This window comes from Echeneis naucrates, chromosome 21 (genome assembly GCF_900963305.1).
Source record: "Echeneis naucrates chromosome 21, fEcheNa1.1, whole genome shotgun sequence".
NCBI classification, from domain to species: Eukaryota; Metazoa; Chordata; class Actinopteri; order Carangiformes; family Echeneidae; genus Echeneis; species Echeneis naucrates.
In genome coordinates, this window is record NC_042531.1 from 1,055,428 (window position 1) to 1,077,983 (window position 22,556).

Below are 22,556 nucleotides of genomic sequence, written 5' to 3' on the forward strand. Positions count from 1 at the left end.
ATCCTCTGGCCAATTTTAAAATGATCTCACCGTGACTGAAATTACAAACTAATTTTTGAAGCACGACTCATTAGATATAGACGCACAACAGAAAGAAACACAACGATGCAGCAAAAACTGTTTGATACGAGTAAAAGATTTATTTCACATTTTTTTCTCTTTTAAATATCACCAGCTTAGTTTGAGGAATCAAAGACATCAAGGAACGGGAAGAATGAAGGAGGCTCATGTGACGGATTCCAGGTTTGTTTCAGGAGCAACCACAAACACAAAAACCTTCAGTGTCCGATCGGCCTGCTGGGACGACGAGGGATGGGGGGGCAAAGGTCGGTGCTAACGGGGGGGTTAAGCAGCTACAGAGACACAAGGGCATCACAACGAGCAGGACAATCACAACACAAACTCACAAACACACACTTCACTGGACATGAGCAGTGAAGTTAACCCCCCCGACTTCACCTGAGTCAAGTTCAAAATGATGCTGCTCAGATGAGACCTGGTCTATTGACAGGGAGTGAGGGGGCGGGGCTGAGGGCGGAGTCACACAGGCGGAGTCACACAGGCACTTGAGAGAAATGACAAAAACACTACAAGTTCTGTTAAGGCACGACAGACACAAACACACCAGTCTTTGGGACAGGAACAGCTTGATTCTCTCAGTGAGCACACACACACACACACACACACACACACACAACACACAACACCCCACAACAACAGACCCACAAACAGCAGGAGCCCATTTCAGCCGGTCCTGTGTCTCCTTCAGACTCTGTGGGGGCGCTGCTGAGCTCAGCCAACAGTGAGTCGGCTTTCAGCCACGAAACATGAACTTCGTCTCGCCAGATGTCTCTAAAATCTCTCTGAGAATAAACTTTCATTTATTCATCTGTGATTTAAGTTTTAGGAAAAAATTTACACTTTTTTTTACAAACAGAAGCGACAGCTCATGATTCAAACTCATTAGATTCTTTAGAAGTAAGTAAAACAATAAAGCATCTATTAGGTGCAATAAGGTAAAACCAATCAAATCCAACGCTCTGGCTGTGTCGCAGTTCAGAGGCTGCATCTGGAAACCAGGCCTTCGCCAACATATCCCAAGATTCATTGCAAGTAATGAAACTAACACGGCAGCAAACTGCAGAGGCCGAGGGTTGCTGTTTGTTTGAGCTCAGCTCCACTTGTGTGTTGTTTTATGAAAAATAAGGAAGCCTGAAGGATTCAGCTCCTGAACTGTGACACAGTGTCTCCTTCAGAGGAACAGCGGTGGCCTGAAACTGTTTCCTACGACGCACATCAGTGTTGTGGGTCTTTCTTTTCTTTTTTTTAACACTCATTGTGTTTGTCTGCCACAGTTCTTCCTCTGCTGTTGATCTAAATCAGTGACTCTGAGACCTTTACAGCTCAGAGAGAATCTGATCTGTGTATTTAATATGAAAAAAGTAAAATATACAAGTAAAAAAATCAGTTTATCACATAACAGCAACAAGTAGTTTGTGTTGTAAAATACATTCGAATGCTCTCTTTACAGCAACTCAAAGAGAAACATTGAGCTGCTTAGCAGAGCTATGTTTCCACTAAGTACAGGCTAGAATCTGAAGAACAAAGCTGGTTATTCTTCTGTCTGCATTTTAACATTTTCTTTTTAAATGTCAAACAATCCCATGAACACTACCAATGAAATGATCTCCTCCCGACCCTCAGTCATTCATCCAAATGTTTAAACGCCCCTCACAAATATAAAATCTGGTCATTTCCTGTCAAACGGTAGTTGAATAGGAGTGAACTGGATCTGTTGGGATCATTTAAAATAAATTCATGGAGGTCGTTGGGGCAGATTTGTTGGATGTAGAAATGAAGTTCAATCAAATAAACATACTTAACGTTAAAAGCTGATCGATTCTTCGTTTTCATCATCATGCAGAGAGGCAAAAACTGGAGCCGTGCCTTTAAATGGACCGGACTGTATCTGGGGACTACTTTACGCGGCGGATGGTGGTGTGTCATCATCAGGCCTGTTGTGAGGGACCAAATTACTGCAAACTAACAGTGTTGTACTTGAACACTGTTTGGATGGTGTGTCCTGAACAGCAGCAGCTCAATGTACCAACAGTCTGTCGGCTCATTGGTCAAAAATCAGAGGCCCGATTGATGAATTCAAGCCCAAAAATCAAGAAATCGGGGGCAGGGCCTCAGCACTGACAGTGTAATGATGATTATATGAAGTGAAGTTTGTGTCACTGAGTTTGAGCTGTAAAAAATTAAATACATCCAGTTTTTCTGTTCATTTGATGCTGTTTCTGCTCAAGTTTCCTCCAAATTAACAAATATGTCGTGTTATTTTCTATAAACCAGCGTCCCTGAATGGAGTGATCCATATTTGAGGCATTGTGAGTATTAATAGCAGCAGGACGGTGTGTGTGTGTGTGTGTGGGACTGACGTAAAATAAACAGCAGCGCCCACGTTGGTCGTAGTGAAGCGGTGCCACGCCGTGACGCACTGCTGTGTTTTTAACAGGTTTCCAAAAACAATGTGGCTTTTGTGGGCCGGAGGAAGAAGCTATATCAGGCTGCAGATGAATACCTGATAACAGGATCAATTCATGGTTGGTTGGGGTTCTTCATGGGATTAGCTGACAGTGAGAAAAAAGCGTAGAAGAGGACCAGCTTCATCCCTGAACCTCCACTGTGAAAATGGCACAACTCTGTTGTTACGTCACTAGATCTCAGCAAACAGCCACAGCTGCTTGGCCAGAATAAATCAGCACCTAAAATCAGCAGAGGTAATTAGACACAGTGAACACACACACACGCACACTGTGCACACAACTGACAAACACATTCACAAATGCATGCTCACCAAAGCATGTGTTCACACTCACAGAGAGCATGACGAGTTATTTCACTCTCATAGAATCTGGGATGGGAATGTTGTTGGCAATGAATGAAATAGTGATAGTGACTTAAAGATAATTGGATTATTTCATTATTTCCCTTCATTAGTTTGAACCCAAAGTCGACTTCGCTCCTGTCTCCTGTCAATCAGCTCGTATCTGTTTGTCTCACTCGCTCTTGTGCTCAGTGATGGTGGCTGATGGAGCGGAACAGTCTACACCCTGAACCCTCCATAGTTCACTACTTCGTTTATGTGGAGCAGAAAGTAGTGCACTAGAAAGCAGAGTGTCTGTTGACGTGCTCCCGTCCCACTTTAGATGCAGAGTGAGGTGACTGTGTGGCGGTTAACACCGGGGGAGGAGGCCCTTCTTGTAGGCCAGCAGGCCGGCGGCGGCAGCGGCGGACAGGAAGGTGGAGACGCCCATGAACTTGAGGAACCCCCCGACTGAAGGCAGGTTCCTCTCCCAGAAGGTGGTGACAAAGGGGAGCGCTGGAACTTCCTGGCAGGGGAGGAGGGAAGGAGGCGGTTACATTTTTGAAGCCTTTGTGTTGTGTGAGCAGGTAAACTTTTCGAGAAACGGTCCTCACCACGCTCTGAGGCTCCGTCTGCCAGATCTGACTCTGGTGGATTTTACCCATCTCATACATGACCTGCAGCAGAACAGAGTGGGCGGGGTCAGTCAGGACACTCACATCATTTATTATCTGGCAAACAGAGCCGGCGAGGACTCGATGGAGGGAGATAAAGGGAAAGGCAGCAGGTGGTGCAGGATCACTGAGCAGCATGAAGGGTTTATAAGCAGCATCCATCAGCGGGGGGATGTTTTCAAGATACACACGGAGGAGGAGCAGCATCTATAAAATCTGTGTGCACATGACATCTACAGACTGGAGGCAGCCGGCGCTCTGACCTCTCTGGCGGCTCTCTCTCCAGCCTGCACCGCCCCCTCCATGTAGCCGCTCCACTCGGTGGCGGTCTCAGTGCCGGCGAAGTACAACCTGCCGACCGGCTCCCTCAGCACCCTGGTGACAAACACAGAGAGCGTCTGAGGTCGCAGCTGATTTATGAGCTTCAGAGGTGGACTTTGATTTCATCTCTGGGTTTATGTGTGTAAACTAAAATAACTGCAGAAATAAACTCTGAGAGACACCATCAGCTGCTCTCTCCTGATTGGCTGTTTCTACAGCTCCAGAGTGGAGATAGAAAACTACCCCGAGATGGTTTTTAGTTTAAGAAACTCATAATAAATCTTCCTATGGATGAAGCCTTCAAATTAAAAGAGCTGAGTTAAAATACTGTCCTAAATATCTGCCATCTGTAGATGTGTCTGTGTGTGGCTCACCTCCCATACTGGGTCAGGATCCCAGGGGGGAAATAAGCTGTGTAGCAGCCTCCAGAGTATTCTTCCTCACACCAGTTCTTCTCCTCATAGTGCACCGGCTGAAAGACACAAGTGAAAGGGTGAAGTTAACCTGCAGTCAACTGAGGAGCTGCAGAAGTTGATAAAAACAGTTCATCACTTTGATGACTGATGTGTGAAATAAACAAAGTTGGTTGTAAATTTGTTCACACTGGTGTGTGATTGAAACGCACATGCAGAGCCTCGTCTGAGCCCAGAACTCTGGAATAGATCTCACAGATCATCTTCAGTCTGAGGACACAGAGACAGTTTGGATTAGACCGGTCCTGCAGTCTGAGTCTGACACAGTTGCTCTGACGTCACCCACCTCTCTTTTTTGCTCAGCCCCGACAGTTTTCTGCACTTACGGGCGAGAATGAATCTGTAAGACGGAGAAGAGACAGAAAATGATCCACTGAAGAAACCACCACTGTGAACTACACCCACACATCTGGACACACAAGTCCAACCTTCAGAAGACGTCCTGAGATTCTCTGTCCTTTAGTCATGTTTGTTAAAAATACTGTTCCCAGCGTCAGAGTATTCTTCCACACATCAATAGTGTCCTCTTGGTTGAATCACATAAAAGTGGACTGGGGGGGGTTTACTCTGATTGAGCTTCATTATGTTCGTTTCGTTTGCCCCTGATCCGTATTGAGACCGCTGCTATTTCTCCAGATTAGAGATAAACTCATTATCTGCTTCACTACGTCAGGACAGAAGGGCCACTTGTGTTGTAAGAGCAGAAGCCCATACACTTCAATGCATCCTGACTTCTATCGTGTTAATGTCATTTTGAACTGGCTGTAGTTCTGTATTCACCCCATTATAGCAGGAACACTCCCATCAGGCTTTGTGTCATCCAGAGTCAGACCAATGGGAGCGCCCTCCTCCTCAATCACCATGCTGCCGCAGTAACCTGAATACACACATCAACAACAACAACGACAACAACAGAGGAAATAATCAATGATAGATAGACAACGCTGCTCTGGAGGAGGAACTGAAGTTTGGTCATCTATGAGTGGGATTCAGGAAAAACCAGCAGCGCGGCTTCAAACTAAATCTGACTGAGTCTGACTGAGCCGAGTTATTTTCTGTGGGTCTGATATTGTTCCTCCCGCTCACCCTTTTTCCTCCAGAAGTTCTCTTTGTAGTAAACCATGCACTTGATGACCGAGCCCATCGGGACGCGGTGAATCAGCTGGTTCCTGAGCGGCGGCAGCTCGGGGTTAAAGTGCATCTTCAGGTTCAGACCAGGGGGGGTGGCCACGATCACGTACTTGGCCTGAGAGAGAGGGAGGACAGAAGCAGGTCGGTGTGAGCTGCGTCCGGAGCAGCCAGAGGATGGCAGCAGATAACCAGATGAAGTTGGAGCTTCAGACCGAGTTGGTGGAGAAGATGGCACTTTTATCTCACCAATTTATTTCTGCTGCATCCAGACAACATGTACCAACAGTGTGTGTGTATGTTTTTGTCTTTGACTCAGCAACACAAAACCACCAACAATAGTTAAATAAAAACAGCTGCAGCGAGATTCAAAGCACTAAACATAAAATACATGAATACACATTTGAAAAGCAAAAGGCAAATTCAGAAAAAAGAAAAATGGTATTATTAGTCAGTTAATTCTCTCTCTCTCTCATAAAGATCATAAATCTGAGTAGGTGTGAAACGATTAATGAAAAAAAAACAAGCACAGTCCAATCAGATGTGAGGAAGCACCGCACCATTTGAAATCAAATTTTAAATGTAAACCTGAACTGCTAATGTCCAATAAAAGCAGTGGAGTAGAAATGAGAAGTATAGATACCACTGAATTACAGTGAAGTGAACGATGTTGTGTCATTGTGTTGCTGCTTTGATGTTTACCATGTAAGTCTGTTTGTCCAGCGTCTCCACCACCACCATGTCGCCGGTCTGGTCGATCCTGTAGACCGGAGACTGCAGCTTCACTCCATCGCCCAGCTCTTTGGCCATGCACTCACTGATCTGACCCGAGCCGCCCACAAACTTCCTCTCCTGCAGGAGGATGATGATGGAGAGAGCAGCGATCAGCCACCGAGCTCAGGGCCGTCCTGACCCTGCTCAGATCATGAAATCACCAAAAAGGGCTAATGGCTGCTGCTGCAGGCGGAGAAAGCCGTGGTACACTACATTAGATAGACAGCGACCTTTTCCACCAGGTCAGCGTCAACATCTCTGTTTCCCTGATCAGAAACACATGCTGAACATTCCACTGTGGCGTTTGGGTAAATAGACCTAAATGGGTCCTGGCAGTGCAGTAAGGTGAGTCTGTGCTTGTCTTGTTTAATCTACGACAACATGAATCTTGTTTACTTTCAGGGGAAAATATTCAACTTATATAACGCCGCACTTTAAAGGTCCTCTGTTCCAACTTCTCCCGCAGTGGGCGGGGCTTAAGGCATGGCAGAGGGCGGTGACTTCTTTCTTGTGACATCATAAGGTTCAGGAACTCCTGACGGCTGGTTTTAAGGTTCAGTATCTGAGACCGCTGAGAGTTTAACTGGACCAATACAGAACCTGGACCTGACTTAGGACCAGAGACCAGCTGGAGGTCTGCCTCCAGACCGGATGGACCTTTAAAGCAGCTCTCATCGATGAATCTTTTATTTTGAATCTAATTATACTAAAGCTCCAAAAGTCTCAAAAAACCCACAAAAGCACAAAAAAATAAGATAAAACGAAGAAGCAGACGTCTCCCTTTAGATGATACAGTACCTTTAAACTTAACATCATGCACACAGACACACTAACAAACATTAACAAGTGTGCGTGTCTGGAATGAGATTGCAGCATCGTCTGTTTATCCAAACACAACCCCAGTTTCTCAGTAACCATGGCAACGGGCCACTCAGCCTCAGAAGGTACGATGAACAAAGTGCGCGGCGCCACCAGCTTTTGTCCAACTCATCATTATGCCGGCAGGAAACCAAAGTGAAAGTCTTCGGGCTGACTCACAGACTGCTCCACACATTCACTCATTCCTTTTGTCCGTCACTGTCAGCCTGAAGAAAAGTTTCCAAGACAGCTTAAAACTACAGATGAAACTCAAGTCAAGACAGTGACATTTTATTTGTCATAAACTCCAAAGTGCATTTAACCTTTCTGAAAATATTCTTTTAATTTAAATAAAAAAATATCACAAAATTAAGAGCAAACTTTACAAAAAATACAGCATCTGTAAAATAAAGATGAAGATTTACAAATTCTTATTTCATCTTTTAGCTTCTAGTCTTTGACCTACCTGTCCTCCGTTGGAGGTGGAGAAGATCCTCATGGTTCCTCCACACTGTTTGACGTACCAGAGGAACCACAGCGCCGACACCTCGTGGGGTTCAGAGGTCACGTTCACGTTGACAAACAGTTTGCCGAAGTTACGGACGGTGCTGGAAGAAAGAGAAGGATCATCGTCACCACCCAAAGCCTTCGTTCAGCCTTCTGTCTCTTCACTGCAGGTGAATCTGTGTTACCTGGTCCAGCAGATCTTCTCAAAGAGCTGCTGCATGGTCATGTGGTCCCACTCCTCGGCGTGCGGAGCTCTCCAGGGAGCCTCTCTGGGAATCTGAAACACAAGTGGGAAGATTAGCAGCAACCACACTTTTGGAGAAAAGTAAAAGCAAACTGTCCTTTTACCTCCTTGCCCATCTCGTCTATCGTCCTCCACAGGTTGATGAAGTCCATCAGGACGAAGGGGTTCCACATGGGAGGGAAGGAGCCTTTGAACGGGTACGACTTTCCCTGTTGGACACACAGCGTCCTCATTAAGAACACAAACAAGGTCACACTCGGTGAACACACAAACGCCTGGTTCTGTAGCAGGTTTGAGGGTCATTCTGATTGGCTGAATAAAAGGCGAAGGACTTTTCTGGGCCCGGGCCAAATCTGGACCACATCCAGTTAAAAAACTGCCACATCTGGTCCAACTCTGAGAGAAAGCTCCGGCTGGAGTCCATCCAGAGGAGGAGTATATGGTCTGTGGTACATTAGCCCAAAAGGTTTTATTTTTATCTAAAAGAAAAGACCAGATCTCAGACAGACCTGAGAGGAAACAATCTGACAACTAGCTTTTTACCGTTGACATTCAGACATATATGGTTTTATTTTCTCAGCTAAAGTTACGTCATTATTAAAACATGCTCATTTTCTAACACACAAACTAGAGCTCTGGGATTTATTCCGATTTAAACAGCTGTGAATCGTAAAAAATGTCTTTATTAACCCCAACAGGGACAGCATTTGCCTTTGAAAGCCCAAATCTGTTGACCTCCAGACTGCTTAGTCATAATGACTGAACTCCATCCAGAAAGGTGTGTCAAAACCAGAGGAACACTTTGGTTCATTGCCAGTTGCGCAACATCTTCCAGTGGATTAAAAGATCCAGTCAGTCCTGATCAGGGCACCTACAACCAGTGTGGCCGTTTATGAGTCTGAAGCTCGGATCTCCATATCACAGCCAAACAACTGATTGATTGTGTGTGTGGATGCTTTTATAGGCATCACTGTTACATGTGCCGACTCACGTTAGCAGAGAGTTAGACAAGAACAGAAGCATATCTGAGGAGAACATTTCACTGTTTAGACTTTGTTTAGATTTGATACAAAAGTCTTTAGCAGCTGCAGGAACTCACACAAGTAAAATCTCACACCTTCAACTTCAAACACTAGAAGCTTTGTTCTGGACTTTAATGTAGAAACTTTATGTCAGATGTTTCCCTGAACTGAAAAGATGTGGGACGTCTTTAAGGACCCATTTTCTGTCTGCACTTTCACATTAAAAGCCTTTTAACCACATCCTATAATGGGCGGGAAAAGGAGACAAAAGAAACCTAATTGTTGGCTGCGTTTGAGTGAGCTGTGCTTTGTGTCTATTGTGGACCAAACCAGCTCCAAGTGCCTCATTTCTCCATCACTGGAAAAGGTCCAGCAGCTCCTTTAGAGGTTTCACTCTCTGGATAAAGCTGGATATTGAAGCTATTTTAAAGGCTCCACGTATCCCAGTCCAGTCCAATCCAAGACCCCTTTTTTCTGCCGTCTACTCGTCATGTCTGAGCTCTGCAGGATGAGCATGGTCTCTGCAGTGCAACGTCATTGACATTTAGATTGACAAGTCATTTTGTTTTAAACCCCATTAAACTCCAGTTTCCCATGAAAAGAAACAGCCGGTGGTTCGGTATAATGAGGCCTTTGTCACAGTGAATCACTGCTGCTGCTGTTCTGGGGTCAGTCTGACAACAGCATTGAGCCAATAATGGCCTCTTATTATGTAAAGTATCCCTTTTTGGCCTGTTATGTAATCTGTTGCTGTATTGTTGGAGATTCTTTGCTGAGCACAACAACCGACCTGAACACGACTGTGTGTCTGTTCTGCAGCTGTCATCTGGAAGTTAAGAAGTTGACTTTTCCATAAAGAGTGGTGTTAAAATAAAAACACATTATTGTTGGTAAGAGTGAGCCGGTCGGAATCGAACCTGCCAACTGCAGGTAGATTAAACAAATGTAAATCCACTGTGATGAACTCAGAACATCGTGTCCTGAATGACCTCCAGCCAATTTAGAGTCACCAAACATGAGGAAACAAGAAAACCCATTCATCATCCAACAATATACGAATCTGATGGGATTAACTTTTGGAAAAATAAAGTGAAGGTTTGAAAAGGCTCACAGATCCTTTATTGTTTTTTGGAAGTTGTTTCTTTATGACCTCTGTGTCGATTAAATATTGTTTACTGATTCATTATCTTAAAAAAAAAAAAAAAAAGGAATAAATGGACAGTTCATTGTCCTTCGAGCGCTGCAGCGTTTTAATTATCTCACTCTGGAGTCTGACAGGAAAACAACGAACACAGTGATGACAGTGTTTCAGCTCCCGCCGTCCAGCATCTGTCGAACAACAGATCTGTCTCCATGGCGACGGCAGCCGGTGAATACAGACGGAGATGTGCAGAGCTGCTTTCAGCTCGAATAAACATCTTTTGTTTTATACTTTCACCGCAGCGTCTCAAAGCATTATGTGTTAACTTCTCCATAAAAAGATTTATGAACAAATCCACCTTCAGACCGTGTGGACCCGAGCAGTAAATACTCCTGATGTATTCCATGAACTCACATTTAGGTCAGAAATATTGTCAGCTTTGGTAAACCTCCAGATGAACTCTGCTCGAACTGAAATGAATCACGCTCTCTGACAGAACTTCATGCTTCCTTCCTTATCAGTGAGAGGTGAAGAATTATGAGGGTTCAAACTTTCACAGCAGTGGACGTGGACAATGTGCCGCTCTTTCTCAATGTCTAATAAACAGGGACAGTGTGTTCCTCGTCTCTGATAGCGCTGCCTCATTAATGAATCCTGTGCTGAGAGCTGCAGCTGCCTGTTAGCCAGCAGTTTGCTGATAAGGGAGACGAGAACTGGCCCTCTGGATTACAATCTGCCACACAAAAGCTGATTAGCTATGCGGCTTGGTGGGAAGCTACAGCCCTAATTACACCAACGCTCAGCTCACATGCTGTCCTGTGAAGTAATGTCACTATCAGTGAGATCAGTGTGAATTCAACCACCTGTGTTTTCCATAAACACGGACGGCAGCGGCCCGTTTTCTGTGATACTGCTGCTGTACCGCTTTTCTCTGTTTATTTCTGCTGCCGGAAACGTGAAGAAGAAGAAGCGAGCCGCCAAATCTGGAGATCACGCCACGCCATCACAATGATCCAGTGTGTCCAGCGCATGAATGTCGGAGGTTACTGCAGCTAATAATAAACTCTGTTGCCTTTCTGCTCTGCTCAGCTCGGGAATTTGAATGAACCCGTCGCTGACCAGAATCGACGGTGGTTTTAATTTAATGAGGAGCTTCATTCAGCTGAGAGCTGATGCAAAGATTCTAATTATTTGCAGCGTTTCTGCAGAGTCAGCTGAGAGAACAGTGACACTAAACAGAGCTCCATGAACGCACAACCACACAGTGTCTGACAGTGATAGAAGCAAGCAGCTTTTGATGAGCAACGCCACCATGGAAACCAGCATGGAGGCTACGAGAGGCGTTTGTGTGTGTGTGTTTGAGTGGATCTTGCAGAGATAGTAGCTAAGGAGACACAGGAGCTCCCTGTCAGGAGTCAGAGCTCTGTCTGGCTGTCAGGACGGTGAGATTTCACAGTCCTGCTGAAGTAGGTCAATGTGTGTGACATCAGTGTGAGGACGGCGTGAGGACACGGAGGTCAGCTGACCGAAAACCCAGAGCCACAGACTGTCTCTGAACTTGGACCTGGACTCTGGTCTGAAGGGCCTTAAACCTTCCTTCAATCTCCTGACCATCAGGGGGCGACTCTACTGGTTTTAACAGAAGTCAGGTTGTTTTGAAGTCTATGGGAAAATGCCCCTCCTCCTCCTCAGTAAATGTTTTCCTGATGGGTTTATTCATTGAGAAGGAAACAGACCAGGAAGGATGGGAAGGGTTAGGGGGGCAGGGCTAATGTGTGACTGACAGACTGTACCACCCAATCAGGCCAGAGTTCAGAGCAGGTCGAACCCACCTTCTCCTCCAAATATAGTTTCTACTGTTTTCTAAAAACAAGATGGCAGATGGATAAACTTCAAATTATAAGATTAAAAACAGATAGAACTGATCAAATGAATAGTTATTTCTAACCTCCGGCCCCTCCTGCATGTAAAGGGGGGGCTGAGGATCATGAAGAACAGGAAAAGCTTCTGATTCTAGTCTGAGTCTATGTGAGCTTGTGTCTACATCCAGAGGCTCAAAGTCCATCTCTGAAGTTGACATTTATTTACTCGAACAAAGCCTGTTCAGAGATAAGGTCTCTCTGTCACACACACACACACACACACACACACACACACACACACATACATACACATACACATACACACACATACACACACACACACACACACACACACACACACACACACAAGGTTGCCGGCCATCTGAAGAGATCCACTGATTAACAGTAGGAGGACTTTGGCTGGTGGACATGCCAGCAAATCAAATCAGGTAAAGAACAACTGTGTTAAAAACAGCGGTGCATCCACACTAATGAGATACAGAGCAAAGAATAAGGAGAGCAGAAGGAGAGGCAGAGCGATGGCTGCTCTTTCTGCCTTCTTTGTTTGCTCTTGCTGTCCTTTCGACCACTCAGATTGAAGAGAAACTACATTACAGAGCCCCCCCAGGCAAAGATTAGCATCTCCAGCCCCTGATGCTGGACAGCAGAGTGGCGTTCGCTGCTCGGAGGACATGTAGGAAGTCACAGCGAAGACGGGAACGTTTGGTTTTGCTCTGAGCTTGGATCGCACTCCTCCATCCATCACCTGTCACTTCTGATTATTAGCGGTTCACCGCTTTGAGCTGACTGACGTGATGAATTCCCTTCATGCTGACTGCTGTCAGTTTTAGCTTGGTGTTGCTAATAAACTGTCAGTCAGAACATTTTCACAGACTCTCAGGAACAACATGTAGCCGTCAGAGGAGACCTGAATGATCTGATATCTGGAAAACACGTCTGGATCACGCCCGGATCTGTCCACCCGCTCGGACCTGACGTCGGCCGAAGCCATAAAAACAAAATGCTGAGGCACTCACGTTGACATAATGCACCAGGTTCTCCTGCTCGTTCACTTTGTACGTCTTTATGTTGTATTCTTTGGCCAGTCGGAGGATGCGGTTCTGGGTCGGTCCGATGTAGGCCCCGCCCAGATCCACCCACTTCGTCTCCTTATTCTGAAAAAGACACAACAGAGGAGAATTTCTACATCAGATTTGGCTTCGAGGATGTTTCTAAACGCCATTTGTCTCTGAACTCGATTCTTCTCAGGTCTTATTATCAGTCTCAGTCTGAAGTTCTGCTCCAATTCAAAGCTCACATCTACTTCAGTCCAGATCAGGTACTGACATAAAAAACTGCTCCAGCTTTGAGTGTAATGCTGTTTCCCTTTTGGTGTGCGATGCATTCTGGGATACATAGCTGCCTGTTTGGATAACTACATTAGCGCTCCGGTGAGACATCAGGAGCTTTAGGAGACGAGAGGTGACATGTTGGTGACATCATCAGTCATATCAGCAGCTACCGACGTCGGTGAGCGCTGTAATCCAGTTATTCCTGCATTTGTTTGGTCATTTCCAGTTTGTCACATCGTGATATCTGATGAAATTCTCCTTCTGGGAACAAACTGTGCTCTCCCAGTTAGCATAAAAGATTTTCTGAAGCGTCTGATTCCCATTTCATGTATCAGTCCTATCTATTCTATTCATTTCAAATGTAAAAGTGTAGCAGAGGAAAGTCAGATTTCTGCATTATTAATGTCTTTTTAATGTCATTTGCATTTCATTGTGGTTTGTTGGGACTCGGCTGGTTCTTACCCGGACGGTGAAGGTTCGTCCTCCGACGCGCTCTCTGGCCTCCAGCACTACGGGGTTCAGCCCGTGGGACTTCAGCAGCTTGGCTGCACTTAACCCTGCAGACAAACAGAGAGTCAGGCCTCATACCTTCGACTCAATTCCCTTTGTTGTATTCACACTGTGGGGGGGGCAGGAGGAGGCCGTCCAGCCTCATGGCTCCTTGGAAAGGAGCATTTGTTGTGTCTCAGCGAGGCCGTTTGGTTACGTAACTTCCAGACAAACTACTCCTGTCTGCCTTTGTGTTCTTGTCTCTTTGAAAGGGGGATTAAAAAACGGATTAACTACTTCGCATTTGTGTTTTTATTTGGCAGGATTTTGAGAGAGCTGTGGGAAGGTTGGGAGGCTGGGGGGGGGGACACAACAGCTAATCAGCTGATCTGTTGATCATGTGAAGTAAAAGAGACGACAGAGCAGAAAGTAGAGAAAGACTTTCACATCAGCAGATTATGACGTCACTTATTACTAAAGCTGAGTTTGTTTCTGATAGTTAATGTGTCTGTGTACGATGCCACACTACCCATGAGCCTCAGCTGCCGTGTCCATTGAAAGTGAGTTAAAAACACTTCCTGGATGAATCAATCTGCAGGTTGTATCATTTCTGTCCTCCTTAACTTTTTTTTTTTTTTTTACCCAAATGCATCTTGGTAGTTGTAGTCTAACAATATTTTGCACTGACGGTTCAACCAGGAGAGTTTAAAAGCTGTCAGGGGAAAGTGAAGACAATCCTCGCTTTGAGTCCAACGTGGCGCCTCCCTCTTTCCAAATGGAGCCTTTTCACCACTGACATTAAACCTGTGGTCACAAAGCTGGACACACATCAGACCAGACCGTAAAGTCCATAAACCCAAATGTTTTTCTGCCCTTCACCCGAAGTTCTCTTCTTTCCTCCCAAACTTCACCTCTTACTGTCTGCGTCCAAATCCCTCTGAGGTCCGTTAAAGGCAGCCGGGCCTTTACTAAAATAAACAGTTTGTCCTGTTTTATCCAGCTGCAGCCCCCCCCCCCCCACGTACAAACACACCCAGCCTGCCAGCATTAGTTGGTCCAGAGGATGCTCACAAATCTTCTTGTTAAATTGATGCCATTACCTGAGCTTGGCTCAAAAGGTCAGTCTGTCTCGGAAAACAAAGAGCATCTGTCTGCATCTCCTGTTAATGCCTAAAGCCATCACTGAGAAAAATAAAATAAAAGCAACAACAGAGCAGGCTGCTGTCCTGATGGGACTTTAATGGATCAATGAATCCGTCTTTGTTTTCTTTCTTTGATGGAAAACGACGCTGAATAAATACGACCAAGAGATCAGTTCAAAGGACCCAGACTGAGCTTTGTTTGCCCCCTCTGCCCCCGTTGTTTACCTCCAGCTTCCCACCATGAAACAAAGAAACAGCAAAGAAAGATCTGGGCTGCTGGAACATCAGCTGACTGTTCCTGAACCCAACTGAACTGCAGGACACAGATGATTGATATTCAGCTCATGTATTGGCGGGGAGGAACACCAAGGGCACCAAGATAAAGAGGAAAAGTGAGAAGGTTGGTCAAGCTGCCGTCACCGCAGACGTGTGACGGACTGGCCGCTCCTGAGGAAGGATGAGGGAAAAGCTTCTATCCAAACAGACGTGACACTGAAAGACGTCGGTGCAGCTTCAGGGCAGCAAAGTTCTACCTCTCTTAAAGAAACGCCACCATCAGAGCCTCTGGACTCAGTCTGAGGAGGAGCAGAGGACTGACGGACTGAGGTCCAGAAGATGGTTCAGACCTAGATGTGGCCGAAAAGCTGATAAATCTCCAAAAATCTGAGCCAGGCTGTGGCAGTGACTGCTCCGTTGTGACATCACACCGCAGCAGGGCGGGCTCTGCTCCAGTGACAGGAGAACCATGTTTATGCTCATTTATCTGGACGGTTCAACTTTAAAGTCACTTTCACTAACAGCCTCTGAACAGGTCTGACCCGTCCATCACAGCCAGGAGGAAGACGGCTGATGGCCGCCGGACGGAGGAAAGAGGTCAGCCATCTTTGGAGGAAACCCACCAGGAATCAGAGAGCAACAAGACAAACTCCTCCTCCTCCAGATTCTTTCTGCACCTGAAGACATGCTTGATATTTATCAAACAGATGCGGCAGCCTTGAAGCGCAGTCTTCCTGTCATCTGAGGCGCAGCTGCTGCGGCGAGCATTCAGCTGGCCGCCTCCCTTCTTTATGCTTTAATGCATTTAAGGAGGGATCAGACAACAGCAACTGAGCTGCATGAAAGAAAATAAAACAAAAGTAGAAGAGAGAATCTGAATCGGATCAGATTGATCATTAAACACAAACTGCTAACGTCCAGCAGCTCCAAGTCACCTTTCTATCATTTAATCAGGCTCTCATTTCCTCGGAGGTCTTTAAAGGCTCCTTTGACTTCATTCATCTCAGCAGCCTTTCTGCAGGTACAGATGATTAACTGCTGATCAATAAAACACCTCTGAACACGTTCTCTGCTTCACAAACACTGGATCTGCCGCTGCGATTCCCTCCACAGCAGCACCTTCAGGCTCTGGGTGACCTGATTGTCTGCTTCCTCTGAAATGTTTCAAAGGAAAAAAAAAAAACAAACAAACACAGGAAACTGACTTATACAATACAATATACAATTACACAACTTCCTTTGTTGTTTTGTTTTACAACATGAGACAGTCCACTGTTAACTTTTAAAACACATTTCGTATTAACCCCCCATCTCTGAGCTCAAACACCTGCAGGTCCAATCCTGGATAAAACCAACGCAATTCAAATTAGAATGTCGAAGCAAACACATAATTACAGCCTGAACAGCACGCACACACACACACACACACACACACACACACACACACACACACACACTCCTCTTCATCACCAGGCCTCTTCGCTGAAAAAGAGAGACGGGGACAGACACAGTTTCCTTGACAACAGTAATTGTTAAGATGGAGGCCATTGGCAGGAACAAACTGTGTGTGTTTGTGTGTGTGTGTGTGTGTGTGTGTGTGTGTGTGTGTGTGTTTGGAAATCCCTGTCTGTCTCTCACTGCTTCTGGACTCAGTCTGTATAATTCAACATGAATACACACAAAATCCAATTTAGTGTTCTCACACTTGAAAGTGCGCGCACACACACACACACACAGTCCTAAGGCATCGATGCTAGTCAATACTAATTATAAGTAAAAAAAGGCGACGTGTACCTTCTTTAACCAAAGCTGCTGTAGTCTCCATCAGTTCGTTGATTGGCTGCAGATAATAAAATGAAGTGTGTTCTGATCGATGTGTGTGTCTGTGTGTGATTGATGAAACGTTGGGGGCGTTTCCCTCCTCTGATTGTGTTTACAGCAGTGAGGAAACAAACATCTGTCATCACCAGATTCTGCTGTTCTGTGTTGGTTCAGCCGCACGCAGCAGTCCTGCTTCTGTCTGTGAAATTAGAGCGGTTCTGTTCCTGGGGCCTCCAAAGACATCCTGTCCGTCGGTCTGTCTGTCTCTGTGATGGACAGGGTGAGCTGGGTTTGGCTCCAGAACCCCCCGTGACCCGGAAACGGATCAGAGGTTTCAGGGTTTCTTAGGAAGCTGCTCTGGAGTCTGAAGTCCGGCTTGATTTATCATGTTCCGTCCTCATTCATCCATCCTGCATCTGAGCTGCTGGTGTGTGACGGTCCTGGAAATCGGATCCAGATGCAGCTGAATCCAGCAGAGGCCGTCACGGCGGCAGTTTGACAGTTTCAAAAGAAGCTTCAGATTTTTCTTCCAGCATTAATGAAGCTGCACAATTTATCAAAGCATAAAAATCTGCAATAATGATATGATTTTTTCACGCAGACAATAAGACAAGATAATCCTGTATTAGTCCCTCAGCGGGTAATTTACAAGAATGAATATGAAGCTGCAGCTAAAGAGACAGCTGGCTAAAGAAGGTTTTCACTTCAGGATAAGAGATTAAAATAAAAGGTGCTGCTTTCACTCTGACGCTCGCTGCTAACCGAACTAAGCTAACAGGCAGCTTATGATCTGGATGGAATGGTGTATTTTTTCCTCCCATCTTTGTCTTTGTCTCCCATCATTAATATTTCATGTTTGCCTTCGAGTTGTCGGCTCGTCGTGTCCCAAACTTCACGTCCTCGCTCAGAAATGCAGACTTTAATAAAATGTGTGCGTTCCTACAAGGGGATCTGCCGGCTGCTCCGTCCTTTCAGAGGATTCAGCCCGATGTCAGTGAGTGACATTTCATTCTCTTTGAAAACTCTCTCCAACATTTGTGTGTGTGTTTTGTGCACTTCAACAACGTATCCTCTTCCTGGGAACACAAACAAAAATCCAATACCAGCTGAGTGACAAGTGAGCCACTTGAATCAGGTTCTAAAAAGCTTCCACATTGATCCAGAGAAGAGACGTTTCCAAGACATGCAGCAAACATCCTCAGACAGCGAGTGGCTGTTCACGGACAACAAGCCCACAAACTGTAATGACCACTATAAACCACAGCTGTCTTCCCACCAGACTTAAATTTAATTCGATAAGCTTCAATTGTTTTTACAACCAGTCCAGGTCGACACACTTTTATAGACCGTTTGATAAGACAGAAGTCAAAGTTTTCTCTGAGCTGACACACAATTTTCAGTTTTCCAACACAAACATTTCACAAAAGCTTCTCAGTAACAAGAGCAGCTCGTCTTCTGCCTCAGAACACCAGCAGATGTTCAGGAGGCCGAGGCAGGAAGAGGGAGTGACTTTTAAATGAGCAGGCTCGTCCACCCGACACACAGCTGTGTCCTCGCTCATTGTCTCACAGAAAGACGGCGACGTCTCCGTTTGTTCAAACGTCCATCAGATCGGAGCGCTCACTTCACAATCAGTGTCATCCATTAAAAAAAAAAAAAAAAAAACGAACACATGAGATTTCCCCCGCTGTACCTGCCACACACACACACACACACACACACACACACACAAGACAAACAGAGACCAGGCAGACAATCACAGGAAGACACACACACACACGGCTGTCAATCTAATGATTATGTCTGGCAGCTCAGCCAACAAGTTCCTTTGTTTGCACAGCTGGACAGAGAAAGTGGCGTCCCAGGACTGATGGAAATGAGAGCGAGATGGTCCCTGCTGCTTCGGGACGTGAAGACCAGAGGTCCAGACTCTGCAGGTCCACCGGACCAGCATGAGAAGACGAATCTTGCTCTCCTCTCTGAGGCTTCTGTCTGGAGCTCCGACTACAGAACAGCTGAAACACCTGGTCAGTGAAGGACATCGGTCACTTTGTGATGATGTCATCACTCAGACCTTCTCGACTCCAGATCGCCTCCATCTGATGTTAGCACTTTGTGGAAACACTGATTTAAAGAACCGGAGCTGAAGATCCAGATGATGATTCTCCAGAGTTTAAGAAAAACAGGCTACAAACCACACAAAATGAGAAGCTGAAGAATAAATGTCAGACAAACAGAAGCTCTGCAGTCAGACTGACCTGTTTGGATTTTTTAACCAGGTAATCACCGTTGAATAAATATAATCAAAGGGCAGTGCAGAGACACACACCTGGCACACATTGTGTTGTGTGTGTCAGGCGACAGGCCCCGCCTCGGAGGGCTAAAGCAGCAGATTCTTCACACTGAGCGGTTAATTTCAGCAACAGGTGAGAAAGTTGTCGTATCTCAGTCAGTGCTGAGATACGACAACAACAAACAGTCCGACAAAGAGCCGAACCAACCAGCTGATCGTCCTGCTTCACCGTCAGACCTGGTTGACCCTCAGAGGTCACCTGTTTGTGTCTTCATGCCCGTCCGATGACAGGACTAGCTCCGCCCCCTCACCCAGTCTGAGCTGTGATTGGCTCCTGGTCCTGGACTCGTCCCCGCAGAGTTTGACTGAGCTGGTTGTCCTTTTATAGATTTTATAGTTGTTTAACTTTGAGCTGTCTCCTCCTGCAGAGTTCTCGGGGGGGGGGGCTGAAGGATCCAGATCAGCAGGTCTGGTCTGGATCCTCGTCGCTCTGCAGCTGGTTCCCTTTTTGCTCCCCCCATAAAGATTCACTTCCTTCAGACAGGCGGACCTTCGTCTGTTTCTCACATCATCAGCTGACAGCAGGAGGACGTGCTTCCCTCCTCCTCCTCCTCCGAGCTGTCACAAGTGTTTAATGTTTTCTAGGGAAGTGCTGGTTGTCCCTCAGGGTGGCTGGGGGGGGGCAGTGCTGCTGATGGGGGGCTGGCAGGCAGGAAACTGACAATTGCATTTGCAGAGAGAGACAGAGGGTAGCCCCCGACCCCCCCTCCGTGATTGGACGGTGATTGTTATGTGTGGACTTCAGTAAAGGGCAGCAGGATAAACAAACGGTGTAATTAGCAGACTCAAGGGGGGGGCTCCTGTTATTACATTAACTTTTTCTGGAGTGAGCGTGTGTGTGTGTGTGTGTGTGTGTGTGTGTGTGTGTGTGTGTGTGTGTGTGTCGACTGATCACTGATCTGAATGCTGCCAAGTGGACGGATGGACATTTTGATCCTCCTGCTGCACTTTGCCCCCCCACAGTCACCTGCAGCTGGCATGCCCTCCCCAGGGGGGGCGGAGTCTCTACATGGCGTCCTGAAGGAGCAGGACCCCCACCCCAAATGGAGTCTACTGGGGGGGGGGGGGGGGGGGGGGCTGCTTTACAGGAAGCTGCACCACCTTTGGTATTTCCACAGGAACAGGAAATGGGAGTGTTTTCCCAGCATGCACTTTCATCATCATCACTGAAGCAGGTAGTTTAGCTGCTCGACTCTGATTGGCTGAGAGATTCACAAAATGATAACAGGAAGGGAGGTCGGACACACACACACACACACACCACCAGCTTCCTCTTATGTAATATAAAGTGAGCTCTGGCTGATGAGCTGCTATTTTACAGGCTGCTGTGGAGATACAGCTGGGGGGAGGGGGGGGGGGAGGAGGAGGTGTGGGGGGGGGGGGGTGGGGAGGGGAAGCTGCAGCAACACGGCGAAGAAGAAAAAAAAACCCCTCCTCCTTCAAAATAAAAGTCTGCACACGAGCGGGTTTCAGCGTGTGTGTGTGTGTGTGTGTCGGTGTGCAACAGTTGTGTGGTCACCGTGCACGCGCCGGATCGGATCAGATTCACCGTTTGTCTCCGAGCGGACGAACAATAAAGTTTGGCGCCGCCGAACTCACCTGATATTCCCGCGCCAATCACGATCACGTCGTAGGTGTTGGTCATGGTGTCAGCGTGGTCCTGGTCCGGTCCTGGTCCGGTCCTGGTCTCCCCTGCTCTGCCGTGTCCTGTCTCTGCTGTGCAGTAGGCGCAGGGGAGCGCATCTGTATTAAAGCTGCGGCCCCCCCTCCGCCCCCCCGCAGGCTCCGCCCACCGATAGTAGAGCAGCGCGGAGGATTACAGGACCGGATCACTGCACACCTGGGCCACCTGCCAGACCCAGGTCTGCTCTGGACCAGCCCAGTTCTTCCATCCGGTTCTTCCTCTTCTGCAGGCAGCAGGCTTCAGCGCTGCAGACATTCATGTCGTCTCTCACTGAGTCCTCCGTGTGTTGGTGAGATTCTGTCGCCCCCCAGCGGTCACCTGAAGACCCGTCAGGTCCTGCAGCTCCTAACCAGTACAGTCTAATATAGTCCAGAACCGGGGGGCTGCAGCTGAGCCCAGCCACAGACACTGACACTGGACGGTCCTCCTGATCAGGAACTCAGGCAGGTTCAGATTCCTGCTGACCACGTGGGTCCGTTTTTATCTGGAGATCTTTTCTAAAATCAAAACTCTGACCAGCTTCATGTCTGATGAAGATCAAATGTCAGAAAAAGGTTCTGTAACACTTCAGTTTCAGCTCTAAAATGCTTCTGGCCTGGCTGTGTTGAAGTGACTCAGGTGATGATGGGTCACAGAGGTCACCTGTTGGACGACGTGAGAATCCCTGAAGACGTCTCAGTGTGAGTCCAAAACTCAGCAGGACTCAGCACCTGTCTGGTGTGGAGCTGAGTCAGACCAGCAGGGGGCAGCAGCAGTCCACGCTTCACATTTCTACCCTGAGACTAAAAAAAAGACGAATATTTAACGGAGCTCCATCATCAGCACAACACAAACACACACAGCTTTATCTCTGATGAACCTTTTCTGCTTCATTTCACAGTTAATCAGCATTTAAAGGTTCCATATTCTTACTTTGATTGATTGAAGGTTGATATCCATAAAAAGATAAAAATGATAGTCTGAAGAACCAAAAAGCAGCTCAGTGTGACTTCCCTTTCTCCAGTTTGGGCCAAATGTCGACCAACAGTGACGTCGTCCACCAGCCTTTAATTTGTCCACCGCCATCTTGTTTTTTTTTTTAACCAGTAGTGACCAGATTTGGAGAAGGTGGATCTGACCTGTTCTGTTCTCTCTCCTGATTGGGCGGTCCAGTCTGGCAGTCACACCGTAGCCCCGCCTCTAGCCCCTCCCCTCTAATGACCATCATGTTGTATTTCAGACTGAGACCACAAACTCATCAGGGAGGAGGAGGGAGATTTTCCCATAGACTTCAATACCCTCTGACTCTTTAAAACCAGAGGAGTGAAGGATGAAGCGTTATGACTCAGGCTGACGTTTCTCCGTCTGGCATTTTAATGGAAAGCTGAACACACAGCTGTGTTTTAATAAGGAGGCACCTACAGCGCCTCCTGTCTGTGACTCTGATTAAAGGCTGGATGGTTGTGATCACAGGAGACACAGCAGACAATGATAGAGGGGGGGCGGTTTTATTAGACTCACGTGTGAAGCAGGCTGTGTTGTCAGTTATGGGGGTATACAGGGTGATATACTATACATGAAAAACAG

General features: G+C 46.6%; 1 protein-coding gene across 1 annotated transcript; it reads right to left on the reverse strand.

Moving 5' to 3' along the window:
* Window positions 1-124: 124 nt before the first annotated feature.
* Window positions 125-21,084, reverse strand: mao (monoamine oxidase). Its single transcript, XM_029530919.1, has 15 exons — window positions 20,906-21,084; window positions 13,688-13,782; window positions 12,911-13,048; window positions 7,953-8,057; window positions 7,790-7,881; window positions 7,564-7,705; window positions 6,168-6,317; window positions 5,424-5,583; window positions 5,118-5,214; window positions 4,624-4,677; window positions 4,490-4,547; window positions 4,239-4,336; window positions 3,807-3,918; window positions 3,484-3,546; window positions 125-3,395 (listed from the first exon to the last, which is right to left on the reverse strand). The coding sequence occupies exons 1-15, from the start codon at window positions 20,949-20,951 to the stop codon at window positions 3,240-3,242; spliced, it is 1,566 nt and encodes a 521-aa protein (XP_029386779.1). The 5' UTR covers window positions 20,952-21,084; the 3' UTR covers window positions 125-3,239.
* Window positions 21,085-22,556: the final 1,472 nt, after the last annotated feature.

Excerpts from the sequence above, each read along its gene's own strand:
- mao (XM_029530919.1), bottom strand. The coding sequence starts at position 20,951 with ATGACCAACACCTACGACGTGATCGTGATTGGCGCGGGAATATCAG. Across the intron at positions 8,058-12,910 it reads ACCTGGTGCATTATGTCAAC|GGAAAGTCGTACCCGTTCAA; the intron begins GTGAGTGCCTCA and ends TGTGTCCAACAG. Across the intron at positions 5,584-6,167 it reads TGGACAAACAGACTTACATG|GCCAAGTACGTGATCGTGGC; the intron begins GTAAACATCAAA and ends CCTCTCTCTCAG.